Below are 18,470 nucleotides of genomic sequence, written 5' to 3'. Positions count from 1 at the left end.
GGCAAAGCAAGCACGGAAATTTGTTCATTTTTCAAATTAACGATAGTTGTGAAGTGAAAACGACTTTTGTAACAAATGAACTTTATAGTAAAAAAAAAAGGGGAATAGGTTCATGAAAAAATAAAGACGGAAATCGGTTAACTAACATATAAATAACTAGACGGCAATGTGTGAATTTCGCTCATCGGGGTTTGAGCTACGGCAATGAATATAAACGGTGGCGGAAGTATCGTATATTATTCCGCCTTCTCTCCCATGGAGAATAGGTCAAATTTTTTCGAAATTATTTCAGAGTACCTTATGGAACTTAGAAATAAAAGGGAGAAATAGGCCCACTTTGACGGAGAAATAGGACCGCTTTAAAAATATTTTTAAAGTGGGCCTATTTCGTAGGGTCCTATTTCGTCCGGTCCTATTTGCCGGGCCTATTTCGTCGGGGCCTATTTCGACCGGTCCTATATCTCCGCCAATCGATGAGATTTATAATTTGAATAGTAAGAAGACTTATCCACCATGTTACTGTGCATTTCACAAAAGATTTCAAATGCATCTATTATTGCTACGCATTTAGGATAATGAACTCTAAAGGAAATTGGCATAGTTTTCATTAACGCTTCTTGGTCTGGCCATAATAACAAAGCTGGAGGAAGACGAACATACATAACATTAAGAAATTTCTCTATGTAAGATGCTACTGTTTTCTTAGACACTCCAAATCTGTAGCCTAAATCTTGGATACCTAAATTTAACCTTAGTTTCATTAAAGTAATAATAAACTGCTCCTTCAAAGATACTTTAAACCTAGGATCTTGGTGTAGAGTTGGCGATAAAGCATTAAAAATAGTTGTAAGTAACTTAAAACTATTTAGACCTGTGTAATAAAGTGTCATAGTGTCTTAGTGTCGTCGTTTTCGAGCTCGTTAGGGGCCGTTCACAAAATACGTAACGCATTTTTGGTCAATTTTTGACTCCCCCTCCTGTAACGGCCGTAACAAAGTTTACTACCCCCCCCTAAAAAAAGTACAAATGTTCAAACCCCCCCAAAAACCAGAATCATATAATTGAGAGAAAATGACTGCAATGGGATCCATTTAGCAGACAACAGTTGTCTGACAACAACAAAAAAACTAACGCTTTTTTTTTTCTGCAGAAATTAAAATCCACGATATTGTTCTGGTCGTACATTTTATGAACCCCCCCCCCCTTACAAAGCGTAACAAAACCAACGACCCCTCCCCCTGCTTCGTTTTTGTGATCCCCTTAATAAAAAAACTGTTATTTTTGACCTGCAGCTGTAACTCATGCAACTTCTCACAAACAGATATTTTCTCCGATGAGACTTTAGCAATCATGTCACCTATTTTCTCTACCTCTTTAAAAGCAGAATCTCGTTGAAGTGCTGTAGTTCGTAGTTCATCTTTTAACTTTTTTATTACTTCATCAACTGGTTCATTTTTGGAATGAGTGTTGGCTGTTTCAAGATCCATATGATCACCGTATTCCGCAGTCTGTTCTTCAGGGTTCTAATAAATAATTTAAAATACATTACTTTAAGAACCGTAAAACTCTCATGGTTATGTTACTAGCTATACTGCAGATATAGTTGCTGATGAATCTTCGAAATAGCTAGCCAATAATGGTGTAACAACAATTTTCTCACTGGGTGTCGATGACTGTTGATCTTTACTTTCCACTTGCTTCCTGTTGCATTTTCTTAAATGACGTTGCAATTTATTTTTTGCATCTTCTTTACTTGTTATTATATCAGCATTACACTTTACGTTGGGGACCCAATCAGGGTGAGACTCATCTTTGTTAGGAGTCCCTGCAACGCCAAATAACAACATTAAACATCTGTTAAATTGTTGTACATGAATTCTTTACTAACTAGTAATTAAATGTTCATTACAAACCCTAGTATCACTGTGATCAGTTATGGAAATGCTATTCTTTAGTTGCTTGATCCACAACGAACGTCTTTTCTTCTGTAATTGTTGTCCTGATTCTGTGTCTTTCTGTATTACTTTTGGAATACAAAAGAAAGATACTCCGTTTCCAGCTTTGTTTATGCACCCCACAATAGCACATATCTTAACCATTTCTAAAATTGGCACAAGTAAATTTACAGTTCGCAACACAGAGTAATATTAAGCCTGTGACAGGACTGACACTTGACAGCTATGATAACCACTACTAAAAACGCAAAAAATACTAAACAGCATCCCTAGTCTTTTACTTGAATTAATTTTCATGGATAAACTAGGGATGATTAATTATTTAAAATGACTGGAGAAGACGCAGAATGTCTTAAAGTGTAGTATTCTAGAACATTTCCTGAATTGGATAAGTATTACTGGGTAAATAAATCAAAACCCCCTTTTTTCCTATCTCCCCCTGCAATCGAAACCCCCCTCGATTTTTAAAAATTTTGCAACGCAGCATCCGAAACTGGTCTATTAGAATAAATTACAAACAATAAAAGTAAACATAAATAGTATAAATAAACACACGAAAAATAAACAAATGAAGGCGACAGTCCGACCAAAAACTCAACACACGCCCCACGCACACCACACACCACAAGCAGATGAGGTGGAGGGGCTTTATAGGGTGAGGAGAAGGAGAGAGCCAATCAGAGGGCCAGAATAGTCCCACTGGGATGTAGCGGTGACGGTCTCGACCCTTCGAGCAACACAGTCTTCACCCGTGAACGGATTCAGATCCAAGTATGTTATTCCATGAAAACGGATGCCGCGAATGGTGACCAATGGATTCGTTTCCCTTCACTGATGGGCAACTAATCGCACCACCTTTCCTCCGTACAGTATGTTCCAAAAAAATCCAACCATCCTTTTCAAATAAAAATGCCCCCTATTGTCAAATAGCACAATTGCATCGAGTTTTAGGCCAAATTGAAGCAAATGGTAAAATGTGGAAAAACCATGTAAGAAATTGCCATGGAAACGAGACACCCATCATCAGTGAGCTCGCATCCTTACATCAGTGTGTGCTGGGAATACTTGCCGTTAGGCATAGCAAAGAATTTAACAAAGTTTTACCATTTTTTTACTCTACTGGTCTACGCGAGACAGAGTTAAGGAATGGAAATCTCGTTTATATGGCAACCAGACATTTATTTTAGGTGGATTTGCTCATCCCCAAAACAAAAGAATATTTTTATTATATCATTATTAAATTATAATAATATAATTTAAATTACTATTTATAAAATTTTTTTAACTGAAATAAAATAATATACAATTTCTTTAATATGAATATTAGATTTATTTATTACAATAGTAAATTATTAGGCATTCTTTTGTTTTGAAACGTTTTCATTAAAAGAATACTTAATAAGTCACTATTATAATTAATATATTTAATATATATTATTAATTCCAATTGTTATTTTTTAATAATTGTGATTTATATTATATTATTATAATTTAATAATGATATTGTCACACTTGACTTGAAAACGTTTGTATTATTCTTAACACAGAAAAAGGGAATACAATGATTACATGAATAATGAATTGAAACCTTACTTTTGCTAAGCGTCTAGTTTAGTGGAAGAGAGAGACTAAGAAGAAGAAAACTAGAACATTCGTAGCTATAGCGTTTGAGTTTGACGCTTCTAGGAACAGATAGGGACATCTGCTGTTGTTCCCCGCGACAATATAATTGAAGTATTCTTTTGTTTTTGTTGGTTAAGCAAATCCACCTACAACAAATGTTTGGTTGCCATAGAAACGAAACTTCCATTCCTTTAGTCTGTCTCGCGTAGACCAGTAGAGTAGAAAAATGATAAAACTTTGTAAAATTCTTGGCTATGCCTAACGGCAAGTATTCCCAGCACACACTGATGTAAGGATGCGAGCTAACTAATGGTTGTCTCGTTTCCATGGCAATTTCTTACATGGTTTTTCCACATTTTACCATGTGCTTCAATCTGGCCTAAAACTCGATGCAATTGTGCTATTTGACAATAGGGGGCATTTTTATTTGAAAAGGGTGGTCGGATTTTTTGGAACATACTGTACATGTGAGTATAATCGTTCGAAGGCGCTCAGATTTGAATCCATTCACGGAAGTATAAAGTCATGTTTCCTTTTTTCAGAGTTTGAATGTTGAATTTCCGTTCACGGATTGCATTTCAGTTTTCAGTATAAAATTTGTATTACAAGTATTACAATGTTTACAGGATTTGTTTCCGTTTACGGATTGTTTACCTTATTTATACACGTGCCTAATTCTTAATTTTCATTAACCACTTAAAACCACTTAATTAATATTGATTGAATTGTTGTTTCCTCCAACAGTTGGTTTTCTTTTGGTTAAAAATGCCTTTATCGGAAGAGCTTAAGGCAATAAAACAGATTTGCAGTACAACAGTTTTACGTGTATTAATTAATCTTTAAGTTTTGCATGATTAGCAACAAGAAATTTGAAGAACTGAATGACTGAACTGATAATTACTGAAATACTGCCATTTAGTGTTATTTATTTAATATTGAATTAGAAATTATTAATAATCAATAATAGTTAAGTGTTTTACGTTTAGTTTTCAATGGAAAAAGACGAAATTTGAACTGGCGCCAAAAAATGATGGCCACCGTCATGCTCTTTCACGATTGGTTCATACATATTTGCTTATTCCTAATCTAAAACAATGTTTAATGACGTTTTTCTAAGTGTCATCGTGTTCCTCGTGATAAGAGGATCACGAAAAGTACATTGTATATTATTTAAAATGAAGAAAATTATCCGAGACGGTGTACGAAAAGTTGGGTGTGTATCTACGTCATCCCCCCTCCTCCCCCAAACTTGGCAAAATTGAATAATTTATTGTATCCAAACGAAAGGTTCCATTATTATGAATTTTATGGCAATCGATAGCTCTCACTAAGAGCTTTCGATTTCCGTAAAAAAAATTCAAATATTAATATGGAAAGAAATCCTATCATGATGAAAAAATTTCCGTTTTTTCGCTGTAACGCATAACTCGGTCTAGCCGATACAATGGAAATTTTTTCGATATCTGAAAATTTATTTAATTTGGACTTATAGTTTTTCCGCAAAACATTATTGAAGTTTTACATATATCAGGGAGGTGGGGGTTACCCGATACCCGTGAAACCGTACCGACCAAAGCAAAAAATTGTAAATCGGTTTACTACCCTAGGAAAATTTTTTAATGCGATAATTTTTCACAAATGGATAGATCTAATCAAGAACTATCCATTCCGGTAATTTTTTTCAAATATAGAGCTTATGGTTTACCGATTATAATTCATTCAGTTAACGATCCGTCAAACCACACCGACCAAAATATTCAATCGGTTTACTACTCGGCTAGGTATTTTTTAAGCAAAAATTTTACGGAAGTGGATAGCCCCCATCATCGGCTATCCATTTCTGTAAAATTTGTTTATTTAGACCTAATATGGTTACTTATAAAGCTATTTTAATTTTGTGTACTGGGATAGAGGGATTACCCGAGACACGTTAAACCGCACCAACCTACCCACCTGAAAAATAGCTGATCGGTCATTACTCGGGTAGGTGCTTATCAAGCGGTTTTCTTTCGTTTAAAATACCCACTTTAAAAGATATGGCCCAGCCTTAACTTAAAATGGGTGTGCAAGTGAAGGAAAATAAATGAAACTATGACGTATTGCAAAAAACAAGTCAAATAGGGTACACAGTAATGATATCGGGTTTTGAAACCGGTTCAACTACCCGAATGCCCATGAGTGGAAATTCACAATTATTATAGTAATTTTAATGAAATTATACCATTGATTAATTAAGTAATATTCTAATAAATGAAAACAAAATTATAAAGTTAACTGGCATTGTATTACGGAAAGGAAACAGAAAGAAAAATAAACAATAATCATAAATAATAACAAACACAAAACCAAAAAAAAGCGGCTCGGGGGTTTTGTGTTTTTGCCTGACAGGGTTCAGGTCCCTGAACGAGATGGAGTTGCATCTGAATGCGAAAGGCAAGTTGCGCTAGTATAGCGAATTGAGCTGCCTATCTCTTGCTGCAAATTGAGGCAAATTGAGAACCCTACCAGGAGTTGTCGTCATGTTTTGCCTGACAGCGTTCAGGTCCCTGAACGAGATAAAGCTGTCTCGGTCGCCGGGTCGAACCCTACCGTCTATATTGGATGGTAAACGTGCACCTGCAACACACCCGGTAAGGCTTTGAGACCAGTTTTCAACTAACGAACATCTGTTTTTACCCCTTATAACACCCTTCTGGTGGTAGTAAATAAAACTTTTCACATCTAGTTCAAGAAGCATGCAGCTATTAAAATTCATTTGTTAATGGCGTCTCTGTTCATTCTCGGCCGAAAATGCAAAAAGTGAAAGTGTGCTTTATTTGTGGTGTGATTGATAAGGAAAGCGACAAATCCTTGTTTTTCATTCCATTAGGAAAATTGGAGGAATGGCAGAAAATAATTGCCAAACCTGGGTTGACGAGGCACATTTTAAGAAAAGTGAAATTCATAAAGGAACTCAAGTAAGCAACAACTTTGTTCCAGCAGCAAGAAATCGTTTGTTAAAAAAAATGTAGTGCCCACAAAAAATTTGGCAGGTAGCTATTAAACATAGTGAAATTGTAATTGGCAGTCTTTAAAAAGCTATAAATTTGTGTACCAACAGGTATAGCAATCTTGAAACAGACTACAATGGCCTTACAGCCATGTATCCTTAACATTGGATCAACAGCAGGTACTTATAAATATTAAGATATTCTAAAAAAATAATACTAACCGAAATATTGTGAAACCCAGGAGGACCAAGGTTACGTACTGAACCATGTACCAAAATACAGAAGCCACAGCCAAGGCCACCAGAACTTGTTGCAGCTGTAAGGAACGGTCAGCCGCGTTCCTTACATCCCTTTCTCCCTTCCCACGCTTACAACCCTTTTCCCCTCTTCCACCGATAGGTCATCTACCGATGGCTCCGGCCTTCAAACGTGTGAATTCTCCACATAGGTGTTACATTTACACACAAAACATTAATTCCCTTTGCGACACCTAACCCTAAGTGACCTTGCTCCTTCGTATAAATGTTGCCCTTTTCCCCGATTGTCAGTCAGTCTTGTGTCAGTCTTGTGTCAGTCTTGTGTCAGTCTTGTGTCAGTCTTGTGTCAGTCTTGTCAGTCAGTCTTGTGTCAGTCTCTTTTGCAGTCTTCTGCAGTCTTCATCAGTAAGTCTCTTTAAATCGGACTCGTCTTGTTAACTGTTATTTCGGTCTTTGCCAAAAACTTTGTGCAACAATAAACTCATCATCATCACACACAACTATTCCCCATATTCAATATTAAAAGGAAAACTATTTTCATTCCCCGTCCTTACACAGCTATGACGAGTTAGTTCATCCAGATGCAACAATGACTGGTATTCATCTTTACATCAAAATAGTTCTCTAGGTGAAATAATAATTTTCATTCTTTGTTACTTGAATCACCAACTACCTCAGATGGATGCCACAAAGATGCTGTAATTCCTGCCGTTTCCCACTTGCCCCCTATTGCTGATGTTGTTGCCAACGAACAACAGAATGAATCAGTTTGTGATAACATGACAAACGAAGAAGGTATTAGTCTTTAACTCCAACTCGTTCTCTAGATAAAACAGTAATTCTACTTTTCAACATAGTTCAATCATCAATTTATACCAATGGATGCCATGCAGAGGCTGTGATCCCCGATGCTTCACGCTATTCTCCTTTAGCTACTGATGTTGCAGCTGAAAAGAGAATTAATCAGTTTGCAATAACGTGACAAGCAAAAGAGGTGCTGTTGTTGAAATAGAATTAATTTCGTTTAAAATTATTATTGTTATTTAATTAGTTGAAACATCAACAAGCAAAGCTGGATGCTGCGGAGTAACTTCGCGAATGAGTAAGGCGCTGATCTGCAACGAATACTAATTCATACTGCAAATGTTGCAATAAATACCTCATTGCTTCTCGCAAGAGGAACGTGTCTAGGAAGATTTTGCCAGATTCCTGCATCAATTGTACAAAGAATTGCGCAAAGGTAGCAAAATTGCAGGAAAAAATAAAGGAAAAAACCATTAGACGATTAAGACAACAAAATGCACGTCTAGTTTCATATTTCAACGTAATTAAAATTTAATGATTCGTGGTTCTGTTACATATATTGGCTAATCTTTTTTTTTATCAGGATATGGCCGGAAAGATCGAACAATTTAAGGTGGAACTAAAGAACTTGACTGAGAAGTCACTGGAAAAACAAATATCATCCATTCATAAACCACAGGTTAGTGTTTTAATGAATGATTCTATTGATTAATTTACGCTAATAATTTTTTTTAAAATAACGTTTACAGGAGCAGGACGTTATTAGAACATTAATGGCGAAGGGACGGACACAGCTTACGTCGGATAGTGGGAAGGCTTACTCTATGCGATATGATCCTGGCTTTTTACTCCAGTGTTTACTCTTGAAGATGAAAAGCACCTCGGCGTATAAACATTTGAGGAATAGAAGCATTCTTCCACATCCGGATACAATCCGTAAATTGCTGAGTTCAACTCCATGCAAGTTTGGTTATAACGAAAGCGCACTCGATTCAATCAAACGAGAATTTGACCGACAACAGCTGAGTGAGAAGTCAAGAAGAAGGTGGGGTACCTTGATATAGGATGAGGTTAAATTGAAGAAGGACCTTTCGTTTGACAAACATTTACTGGAGTGGAAAGGCTTGGTTGATTTTCCTTTTTTGATTCAGCCCTATGCTTCAAACTAAAATTATAAATGTGTGCGCTTCATTCTCAAGACGTCCTGTTTCTCCAGTTTAAGTCGTAATTTCCTTTCACTGTGTTGAAGTTTCAAAAAACAAAAAAAAATGGATGAAATTAAACTGCCTAATGAGGTAAAAGAATGTGATGTTATCATTATTGGTTGTGGTCTTTCAGGAATGACAGCTGCATATGAAATCTTAAAATTAGAACCAAGTATTAAGCAAAGCTGTGTCTTTTAGAGGCTAAAGGTAATTTTGGTACCAATAAAAAATTTGTATAAAGAGTTTCATTTTCATTGCTTCAAATCATATTTGTTCTTTGAAGACCGCATAGAGGCAATTCACATCGCGGTTTCGCGTGTCAATTGTTTCGATGTCCGCCATTTTTCTGGTTGTTTATGTCATGTTTTGGTTGTTTGTATTGGCTGAAAGTGTTATTTCAATACAAAGTGGATTTTGTGAATCAGTGTTTAATTTTTTAAATTTTTTTGTGTCAGTTAATTGCTACGTATCTTGGTTAGTATGTGTAGCAATTTCTGTTTCAGATCACATTTCTTGTATTTTTAAAAAATCTTTTCTGTAGGACTGTCTGGGTTTTCATATTGTTGTGCCTCGGGTTGCAAAACAAATAACATTAGAGTTTGTAATGCACATTTTGTTCTAGGTAAGTCTCGACAATTTATTAATAGTGAATGTGTCTATCTAATTCTTCTATTTGAAATCACAGGAAAACCATTTTAGTACACTGGAGAAACACACCCAGACTGGGCCCCATCCTGAATCTTGACAAAGTGTATGTTAACGCTAAGTCAGCCATGGATAGAGAGTCAGAAGAGTAATTTTAAATGTTCAGAGGTAATACAAATTATGAAGTACAATTTATTCATACGTTAAGACAACAAAAGTTACATGTTATAGTAATGTTACAATAAACAAATGAAGAGTATACCTTGCTTTCTCAACAAATTTTTGTTTAAAGACTGATTGACAAAATGATCCAATTCCCCATCGATAAATCTCTTGTAGGTCTCAAGGCCTACAAGAGAAAAAAAAATTGAACAAGAAAAAAAAAATTGAAAAAAATTAAACACTGATTCACAAATCCACTTTGTATTGGAAAATAACACTTTCAGCCAATACAGACACGCAAACATGACATAAACAACCAGAAATGGCGGACATCGAATTGCGCGAAACCGGTGCTCTATAGGAGGAAGGACTCTTACTAATTAAATCAATATTGGAGGAGGACAGAAAGAAAAATTTGATCTTGGAGGACAGTGGGTAGCCTCAAGTCAGCCAGACATTTTAGAAATGCTTGAAGAACTCAACATAAAAACATATCCCCAGTTTATTAATGGGACTAAAATTATGCAAGTTGGCCATGGTAATGTAATACGGACTTACAAGTCTGACATTCCCAGTCTTGGATCTTTTTGAATTATTCAAAATGAAAACGAGTCCGTAACCGTGATCTGTCAAAGACAAATTCCAGGGGAAAGGCTTTTGGAAAACACGTTAGGCTTGTTTGATACTTCTCATACCTTTCAGTTTCCCGTTCTTTCTCTGATGTTTGTTTGTTTATCTTCATATTAACCATTACTGAAAATATTACTAACTTTTTGCAATCCAGAAAGAAACACAATTGTTAAATTTTTTTTCCTTTAGCAGACAAATACTCAGTGTGTTTATTTGTTTCCCTACAGCAGACGAATACTCAGTGTGTCAGGTCCACGACCAACAGTAAAGTTAGGGCAGAAGCCGCTTGGAGCACTACATGCTGCAATGGGGTTCTTTGTAACAAAGCCTTACCAGGTGTGTTGCAGGCGCACGTTTACCATCCCATATACCATGGTGGTAGGGTTCGCTCCGACGACACTAGGGGGAATTATTTACATCGTGAAGCTGTGCATCTTCCCCCCTCTACACAAAACCCCCGAGCCGTATTTTTTTGTTTTATTATTGTTTTATTATTATTTATGTTTATTGTTTATTTTTCTTTCTCTTTCCTTTCCGTAATACAATGCCTTTTAACTTTATAATTTTGTTTTTATTTATTAGAACATTACTTAATTAATCAATGGTATAATTTCATTAAAATTACTATAATAATTGTGAATTTCCACTCATGGGCATTCGGGTAGTGGAACCGGTTTCAAAACCCGATATCATTACTGTGTACCCTATTTGACTTGTTTTTTGCAATACATCACAGTTTTATTTATTTTCCCTCACTTGCACACCCATTTTAAGTTAAGGCTGGGCCATATCTTTTAAAGTTGGTACAGTGCCGGTCCAGTTATAGAACCGGCCTGTGCGCGGTTCTATAACTGAATTGTTCTATAACCAAGCACCCGATCTTAGTGCCACCTATCGTTGGTTCTTTCATCCCTCAAACTTTGACGGTCTTAGAATGTAAGGGCACATAGCAGAGTGGTAATGCTGTTCGCCATGGATCTAGTAGTCCCGTGTTCGAACCGCTGCTATGACTAACTTAAAAAGATTTTTAATACATGTGTAATATAGTCTATGGCTATGAATGGTGAGATACTAGTGTATCTTCGTTGGTGGGGGACCATCCACAGAGGGAGTGGTTTGATGAACTAGAAGAACTGTTGTCATACCAGAAGGAAAAAGAAATTAGAGTTGGTAGAAGGACTGGAATGGAACAAGGTGCTAGAAGATAAGAATGAATAGTGGAAGCCATTGTATTCTGTTGTATGTGGTATGAATAGCTTTACCGCCCATTATTATTGTATTTGGTATGAATAACTTTACCGCCTTTTATTATTAGTTGGGTCATTGAACCAATGTACAACATTGCCTAAAAAGATAAAACCCATTACAGTACTATTTTTTTGCGTGTTTTAAAAGGCAAAACCCATTCATTCCCGCCATAGAAAATCGATAAAGTACATAATACGGCCAACGGTGGCGCTGAAACACGGCAAAGAAAAATCGGTTCGATAACCGAGCCGGTTCCATAGCTAGGCAGTTCTATAACTGGACCAGCACTGTATTTTGAACGAAAGAAACCGCTTGATAAGCACCTACCCGAGTAATGACCGATCATCTCTTTTTCAGGTATGTAGGTAGGTGCGGTTTAACGTGTCTCGGGTAATCCCTCTATCCCAGTACACAAAATTAAAATAGCTTTATAGGTAACAATATTAGGTCTAAATAAACAAATTTTACAGAAATGGATAGCCGATGATGGGGGCTATCCACTTCCGTAAAATTTTTGCTTAAAAAATACCTAACCGAGTAGTAAACCAATTGGATATTTTTGCCGGTGTGGTTTGACGGATCGTGAACTAAATAAATTATAATCGGTAAACTATATGCTCTATATTTGAAAAAAATTACAGGAATTGATAGCTCTTGATTAGATCTATCCATTTGTGCAAAATTATCGCATTAAAAAATTTTCCTAGGGTAGTAAACCAATTTACAATTTTTTGCTTTGGTCGGTACGGTTTCACGGGTATCGGGTAACCCCCACCTCCCTGATATATTTAAAACTTAAATAATTTTTTGAGGAAAAACTATAAGTCCAAATTAAATAAATTTTACAGATATCGATAGCCCTCATCAAGATCTATATATTTCTATAAAAAAATTTTAACAAATGTTCATAGAAAAAAATTTAAAAAGGATTATATTTTTTTCTTTTGTCAATAGGGTCGAGTTTATCCATAGAGCGCAAAAACTATAAAAAATCGTCTTGTCTCAAGTTTTTTGTTTATGAATATTTTTTCATAATTTTTACAGAGTGGGTAGCTTTACCCACTTCTCCCTTGTTTGTTTTTTTTTGTTTTGTATGTTTTTCTTGCCCGGTTATTCATTTTCTCAAGCGGTGCATCCATAGGAGAAAAAGTTTACTGAAGAACCAAAGAATTTTGATAAAGCAGATATTTTGACAGTTACTACCCAGAATACCCACAAGTGATTGATGTTAAATAAATATTCAACTGGTTTGCAAACAGGTGAAATACTTTGCTCAGTGATAGTATTTTGGCAAAGGTCACTGCATGATTGCTCATTCAGTTAACTGGTGCATTTTTTATTCTGCAGAAAAAGATGATAGTGGACACCCTTACAGCAGTACACACTCTTATACTTCACCTGCCACCACAACTGTAAGACGTCAAATACCTATTGCTAAGCCAAATTTCCCGAGATTGGCAGTGCCATTTGTAATTGCAATGTGGGTTTTTGGCACATGCATAGTTAAAATAAGCAATAGAAACCATTATTTTGTACCAGGCATTCACATTTCTATCTTAACTTCCTCCTTCACATTTCATTTCTGAGTGGTTGGCCAAAATTACTTACATGGGTTCCTGAATCCTGCTGTTTGATCCTGGCCGGTATCACTGTGGGAATCATTTTCTATCTGACAGAAACGACAGTTGATACTTTACCAAAGGGTACATGTATAAATATGTTTCAGGCAGAGTTTATGCACTATCCAAAGCAACAGCAATGTATAATTGATGTTCTGGAACAGATGGAAGACGATGGTTTGGATGAATCTTGTAGAGGAAAATGTTCAGCTAATAGTTATATGTTGTTAATTTTTCAGGTGTGTCCAGATGTAGAAACCGACGCTATGGTCCTTAACATTTTTGGGCCGCAATGGATTCCCAACGAAGAAACTTAGAAGAATGACTTACTGGATGCCAAAATTTAAGAACCTGTCTCCATGGGCACTCCCAGAAAAGATCCCCACTTCTAATCTTGAAGTAGCAAAACTTGCTGTCCAGAGAATGGGTAGTGTTGATCCAGCCACAGACAGAGATGGAAATTTTTCAAACAAGTGAATTGAGAGACGCCATCGACGATATTTGGATTGTTAGTAGTCAGAGCGCTACACAAAGGGGACTTTTGAATAGTGTTTCCTACACATTTTTATATTTAAAGCAAGGAAATTGTATTAGATGTCAGTCAGTTGCGTTCATGGATATTAGGACAAGAAAACCTTACTCGAAAGACATTATTATTGAGCCTTCAGTCCACGAACAAGAAGACGGGTAAGTGTGAGACTAAATCATCATTACATTGATTTTAATATAGATCTACTATGTTTTATTTACTTTTTTATTAAATAAGGACGATCCTGGCTGTAGCTGTAACAGGCACTTCCTCGAAGGACTCTCTTCTTTCTTTGATTCGGTTTTTAGAAAAAAAGAATCCAAACTTAGCAAATCTTAGTATCTTATTCACAACAAACTCTCCTTTGGGTAAGATTGTTTCTCTTTCGACTGTTTATCAATTGATGTTTTTTTTTCTTCAAATAGGTGAAGTTATACCAGCAATCGAGTCTAGTGTGCCTGTAAACACAGTTAAGCAAATAACGGATACTTCTGACTTGTGAATAAAAGTTTATGTCCAGTAGACATTGTTTTTAAAGCCATGTGTCTGTTCAGTTTATTTCAGCACAAACATTCCAGTGACACGTAAATCGCTGAATTAAGAGTAATTAAAAAAAGTAAACAGAAAAGAAAGCCGCGAGGACGGCAAGAAAAACTACAATTCGAGTCAATAGACTAGGAAAAGAATATGGTGGATATACAGTAGGTGCCAAAAGTATCCGAACTATTTTTCTGACGGGAAAAAATCAGAAAATGACACATAGCCTGCCACGGAAAAATTAATTACTAAAAGGGATTTAAGTTTAAGCATAACAAGTGGCCGGAAGGAGTAGATTACGTATTTGTACACATAAAAAGCCTAGTTAGCCTTTGATAGTATTATATTTGGTATATTTTAAAAAATAATAAAGAAGACACGTAGTGCCATAAGAAAGCACGGCGGAAAAACTCGCGTTCGGATACTTGTGCACTGATATGCCGGCCAGCGGCTACAAGTCATAAAAAATTAAAAAAAATTTTTTAGATACCTTTATCTATTATTAGGTCACAAAATTATTTTCATTGACTTAGGTGGATTTTTTAACTCTCTTTTTTCAATCGCGCTAAGCGCGCTCCGTCATTTGAACCCATGCTAAAATGGTCCGAAAACGTGAAGTGTTCGGATACTTTTGGCACCTACTGTACGTCCGCAGATGGTTTTCTAGAAACTAGTTTTTCCCAACTGGGTGACATTTTTTTCCGTTCAGGGTCGCATTTCAACTTGGCAACCCACCGATGGTTCAGCCCACGCAGCCCCACATAAATCTCGAAGGCCGACACCCAGTGGCGTTATTTACGTAATTACTAGTTCACTACTTATAAATAATTAATAATTCGTGATGTCAGGATTGTTTATTTTTAAAAAATTTACTAAATGTGTTTCTGTTTTTAGTTAGGTATTTAAAATTGCACAAACTAAGATTAATTATGTACAGAGGTTACGGCTGCGCTGAATTCTAGGGGGCAATAGCATTAGCAATCACTGGAGACCCCCAGAATTCTGGGGGGAAGTAGCATTTTAGGTCGCTAGAGGCCCCCAGAATTCTGGGGGGCAATAGGTGTGAGTGACCCTTTGAAAATAGGGAAAACCTGGAACAGTTTATCAAAAACCTGAAAACCCTGTTTGCCAGATCTCCAAAAACCTGCTGAAAACTTGCATTTTTTAGTAAAAAACTTGCAAATACTGGAATTTTTTCTAAAAAACCCGCAAAAACCTACCAAAAAAAAAAATAGATTTTAAAATTTTGCATGAAAAATGCTTTTTTTTTTTTTTTGCCTTTATACAGATTCAAATACCCCTGGTTCCTCCACTATAGCTATTTTCCCTCTCAGAAAAGGGGTACCCTCTTGCGGGGAATACTATACAAAAAAACGAGGGTCGGGGCTAGTGTTGGCAATACTAGGTAGTATTACCTAGTTTTACCTAGTTACCTAGTATTACCTAGTTTTTTTTCTCTACTTTTACCTAGTTTTTGGTCCATTTTTCTACCTAGAAATTACCTAGTAATAGTAATACCTAGTTTTTTAAAATGATTACCTAGATAATTACTTAAGTAATTTTGATTTTTATGCAGCGTTGTCAAAATAATGGCAACGATGTTTTATATTCATTTTTATGTGACACACAAAAAAATGAAAAATTTGAAATTTTGTGACACAAAAATTTCCAATCTGTCTGGAATAGCATTGCAATATCTGGCCATGCCAGCAACGTCTGCATCCACAGAGCTACTTTTTTCTTGCAGTGGGCTTTCTTGCAAAGGCAAAAAAACAAACGTGTCATCAGTTTTACTAGAATCGCAAACACTTTGCAGATTCAATAAGAAATTTGACATAAACCCTTAATCTGTTTTCTTCTTTTCAGTAATTCAAATAAGTGAATACAAAGAGATTCAAAATCGAAGTCTATGGTAATTTTTATTTGGTATGGGTACTGCAGCTTACATTTGATTTTTTGGGAAATTAAACATTTTTGAAGAACCTAGTTTAAAAGTTGTACCTAATTTGAATTTTGAAACTAGGTACCTAAATAACTAGGTAATTACCTAGTTTAAAATTTTACCTAGTTTTTTTTACTACTTTTACTAGTACCTAGTATCTAGTTTTTTTGCAATTACCGTACCTAGATTTTGCGAAAACTAGGTAAATAACCTAGTAATACCTAGTTTTGTAAAAAAAACTAGGTATTTTACCTAGTAATACCTAGTAACAAAAAAAAACTAGGTTGCCACCACTAGTCGGGGCGTTAAAGGGATTTTCTGTTTCTGTGTGGAGTGAAACAACACACTCGCAAGAGGGGCTCTCATGGGTGGAAAATCAGTCTTACGCCCAGACCGACCCGACTTAATAACCCTCATTTTCATTCCCTGCAAAACCCCCTTTTCTGAGAGGGCAAATAGCCATAGTGGAGGAACCAGGGATCTATGACTCTGCTTCTATTTTCCCGTTAAAATATTTTTAAAAATTGGAAAAAACTCGCAAAAACTGGCAAAAGTAGCAAAAACTTACAAAAACTTGCAAACATGCAGTTCCCGAAAACAAACTTGTCTCTAGTACTCGTCCCCGCGCCAATCGGGGAACTTTTTAGTCGAGTGGGTGCGGGGATGATCTTATCGGTGCGGTGATCGGTGCCTTCCCCGATTATCAATGAATAGTGATCTAAATTGTCGGTTACCCTGCGGCCAGCAAGAACAAAATGTGACCCTAGTCACGTGATTCTCGTTGGCCTATCACAACATAAGGTCACTGGTAACACTAACCCCCTATGGCTGAAGCGGTGCTATCGGTTCAGTACCGATTATAGCATCGTTCCGCACCGAAAAAAGAAATCCCCGCACCGAACTTCTCCGATTTATTTTTATTGGGGAAGCTTAGCGGTGTCCCCGATTAGAATGTGATCAGGGCCGGCCGAGCCCTACTTGTCTCTGAAGTCTGAAAAACCTGTAAAGTGGCAACACTGCAAACGATATTTTACAACCATAACATTCTTTACAACAAGTGCTTCCCAACTTGGTCTCCGTCACCTAGGCCAACCTTTTGGCTCTTCATATGAGCTATAGACCAAGATCGGATGCTGAGTTGCCAAGGCTGAATTCCGACCTGCGGTATTTGTCCTCTCGGGCCCTATAGGAGGGAAATGAAAAATAATATATTTAATTAAGTTATAGTTAGTTTTATTACAAAATCTTTTGGAATCGTGTACTATACCTCTGTGCTGATATAATACAAAAAATTTTATCTCCAAAAAAGCTGTTATTTTTCCAGGAAACTTTTTGAAAGATACTTGTTTACCTTTCCACAACACCCCCCTCCCCGTATTACAACTGTAGAACAAGAAGCAGACGTTTTTCTAAGTAAATTTCTTTTTCCTTATGAATAAGTCCTTTAGCATAATCAGATAACTTAAAAAGACTAATTGTGTCAAATAACTCATTACCGACATCACAAACTACACTACTCATGACATAAAAAACGAAAACAGTTTGACACTACAGTCACTAGTCACAGTAAATCACTTTACGTCTGCTACGGTACATTGTAAACAAGTACCTTTCAAAAAGTTTCCTGGAAAAATAACAGCTTTTTTGGAGATAAAATTTTTTGTATTATATCAGCACAGAGGTATAGTACACGATTCCAAAAGATTTTGTAATAAAACTAACTACAACTTAATTAAATATATTATTTTTCATTTCCCTCCTATAGGGCCCGAGAGGACAAATACCGCAGGTCGGAATTCAGCCTTGGCAACTCAGCATCCGATCTTGGTCTATACGGTTGGTCTAGGCCAATCCTTTTTCAATGCCTTTTCAGAGTCATGGAAACCTGGTTGGTTCACGACATGTGGAAAATCGTTTGTCGTTGTGTCTAATTTCGGAAATAGCAGTCAGAGCCTCCAGCGGGTGTGTGATGAAAGCACCAATCAGGAAAGGTGTTGGAAAACTTCCACAGCCAATCACAACATGATAAAGGAAACGAACGAAGCAGACGACAACAGAAAAATTGAAGTTCGAAAAGAAACACTGATAATGGCCGTTGAATAACTCAGTTTCTCTCAATAGATGACTCTGATTCGAGTTTCCACGACTGTGCCCCGCCCCAAAACAGTCGAAATTTTTGACACAAAGACCAACGGAACGCGGTATAGGGATTCCTCTCATCGTGAACCAACCAGGGTTCCATGACTCTGGCCTTTTTACAAGAGATCACGGGATACCACCTTCTTTTGTTTTCAGCAGACAATCAGCTGGTTGATGTTTTTTTT

At 36.4% G+C, this 18,470-nt stretch overlaps 1 protein-coding gene, 2 long non-coding RNA genes and 1 pseudogene across 3 annotated transcripts in view; 3 read left to right on the top strand and 1 right to left on the bottom strand.

The window, feature by feature from the left end:
- The window catches only part of LOC116931691, an 8,372-nt gene extending 6,151 nt beyond the window's left edge, over positions 1–2,221 (bottom strand). Inside the window, exons 1-5 of the mRNA XM_045179955.1 lie at positions 1,889–2,221; positions 1,593–1,825; positions 1,209–1,523; positions 1,129–1,144; positions 481–895 (exon numbers count right to left, since the gene is read on the bottom strand). Coding sequence (XP_045035890.1) covers positions 481–895; positions 1,129–1,144; positions 1,209–1,523; positions 1,593–1,825; positions 1,889–2,099 — 1,190 coding nt within the window. The 5' untranslated portion in view covers positions 2,100–2,221. The remainder of the gene's footprint in view (positions 1–480; positions 896–1,128; positions 1,145–1,208; positions 1,524–1,592; positions 1,826–1,888) is intronic.
- Positions 2,222–6,081: 3,860 nt separating this feature from the next.
- Positions 6,082–7,042, top strand: LOC116931854. The gene is made up of 3 exons (XR_006651957.1): positions 6,082–6,610; positions 6,679–6,747; positions 6,810–7,042. It is a non-coding gene; the product is annotated as an uncharacterized LOC116931854 (long non-coding RNA).
- An 865-nt stretch (positions 7,043–7,907) lies between these two features.
- On the top strand, positions 7,908–8,281 carry LOC116931684. The gene is made up of 2 exons (XR_004399102.2): positions 7,908–8,149; positions 8,213–8,281. It is a non-coding gene; the product is annotated as an uncharacterized LOC116931684 (long non-coding RNA).
- A 4,218-nt stretch (positions 8,282–12,499) lies between these two features.
- On the top strand, positions 12,500–14,203 carry LOC116931934 (annotated as a pseudogene).
- Positions 14,204–18,470: the final 4,267 nt, after the last annotated feature.

The sequence above is a fragment of the Daphnia magna genome, linkage group LG10, assembly GCF_020631705.1.
Source record: "Daphnia magna isolate NIES linkage group LG10, ASM2063170v1.1, whole genome shotgun sequence".
Lineage (NCBI taxonomy): Eukaryota > Metazoa > Arthropoda > Branchiopoda > Diplostraca > Daphniidae > Daphnia > Daphnia magna.
This window is presented reverse-complemented; position numbering and strand designations above follow the sequence as displayed.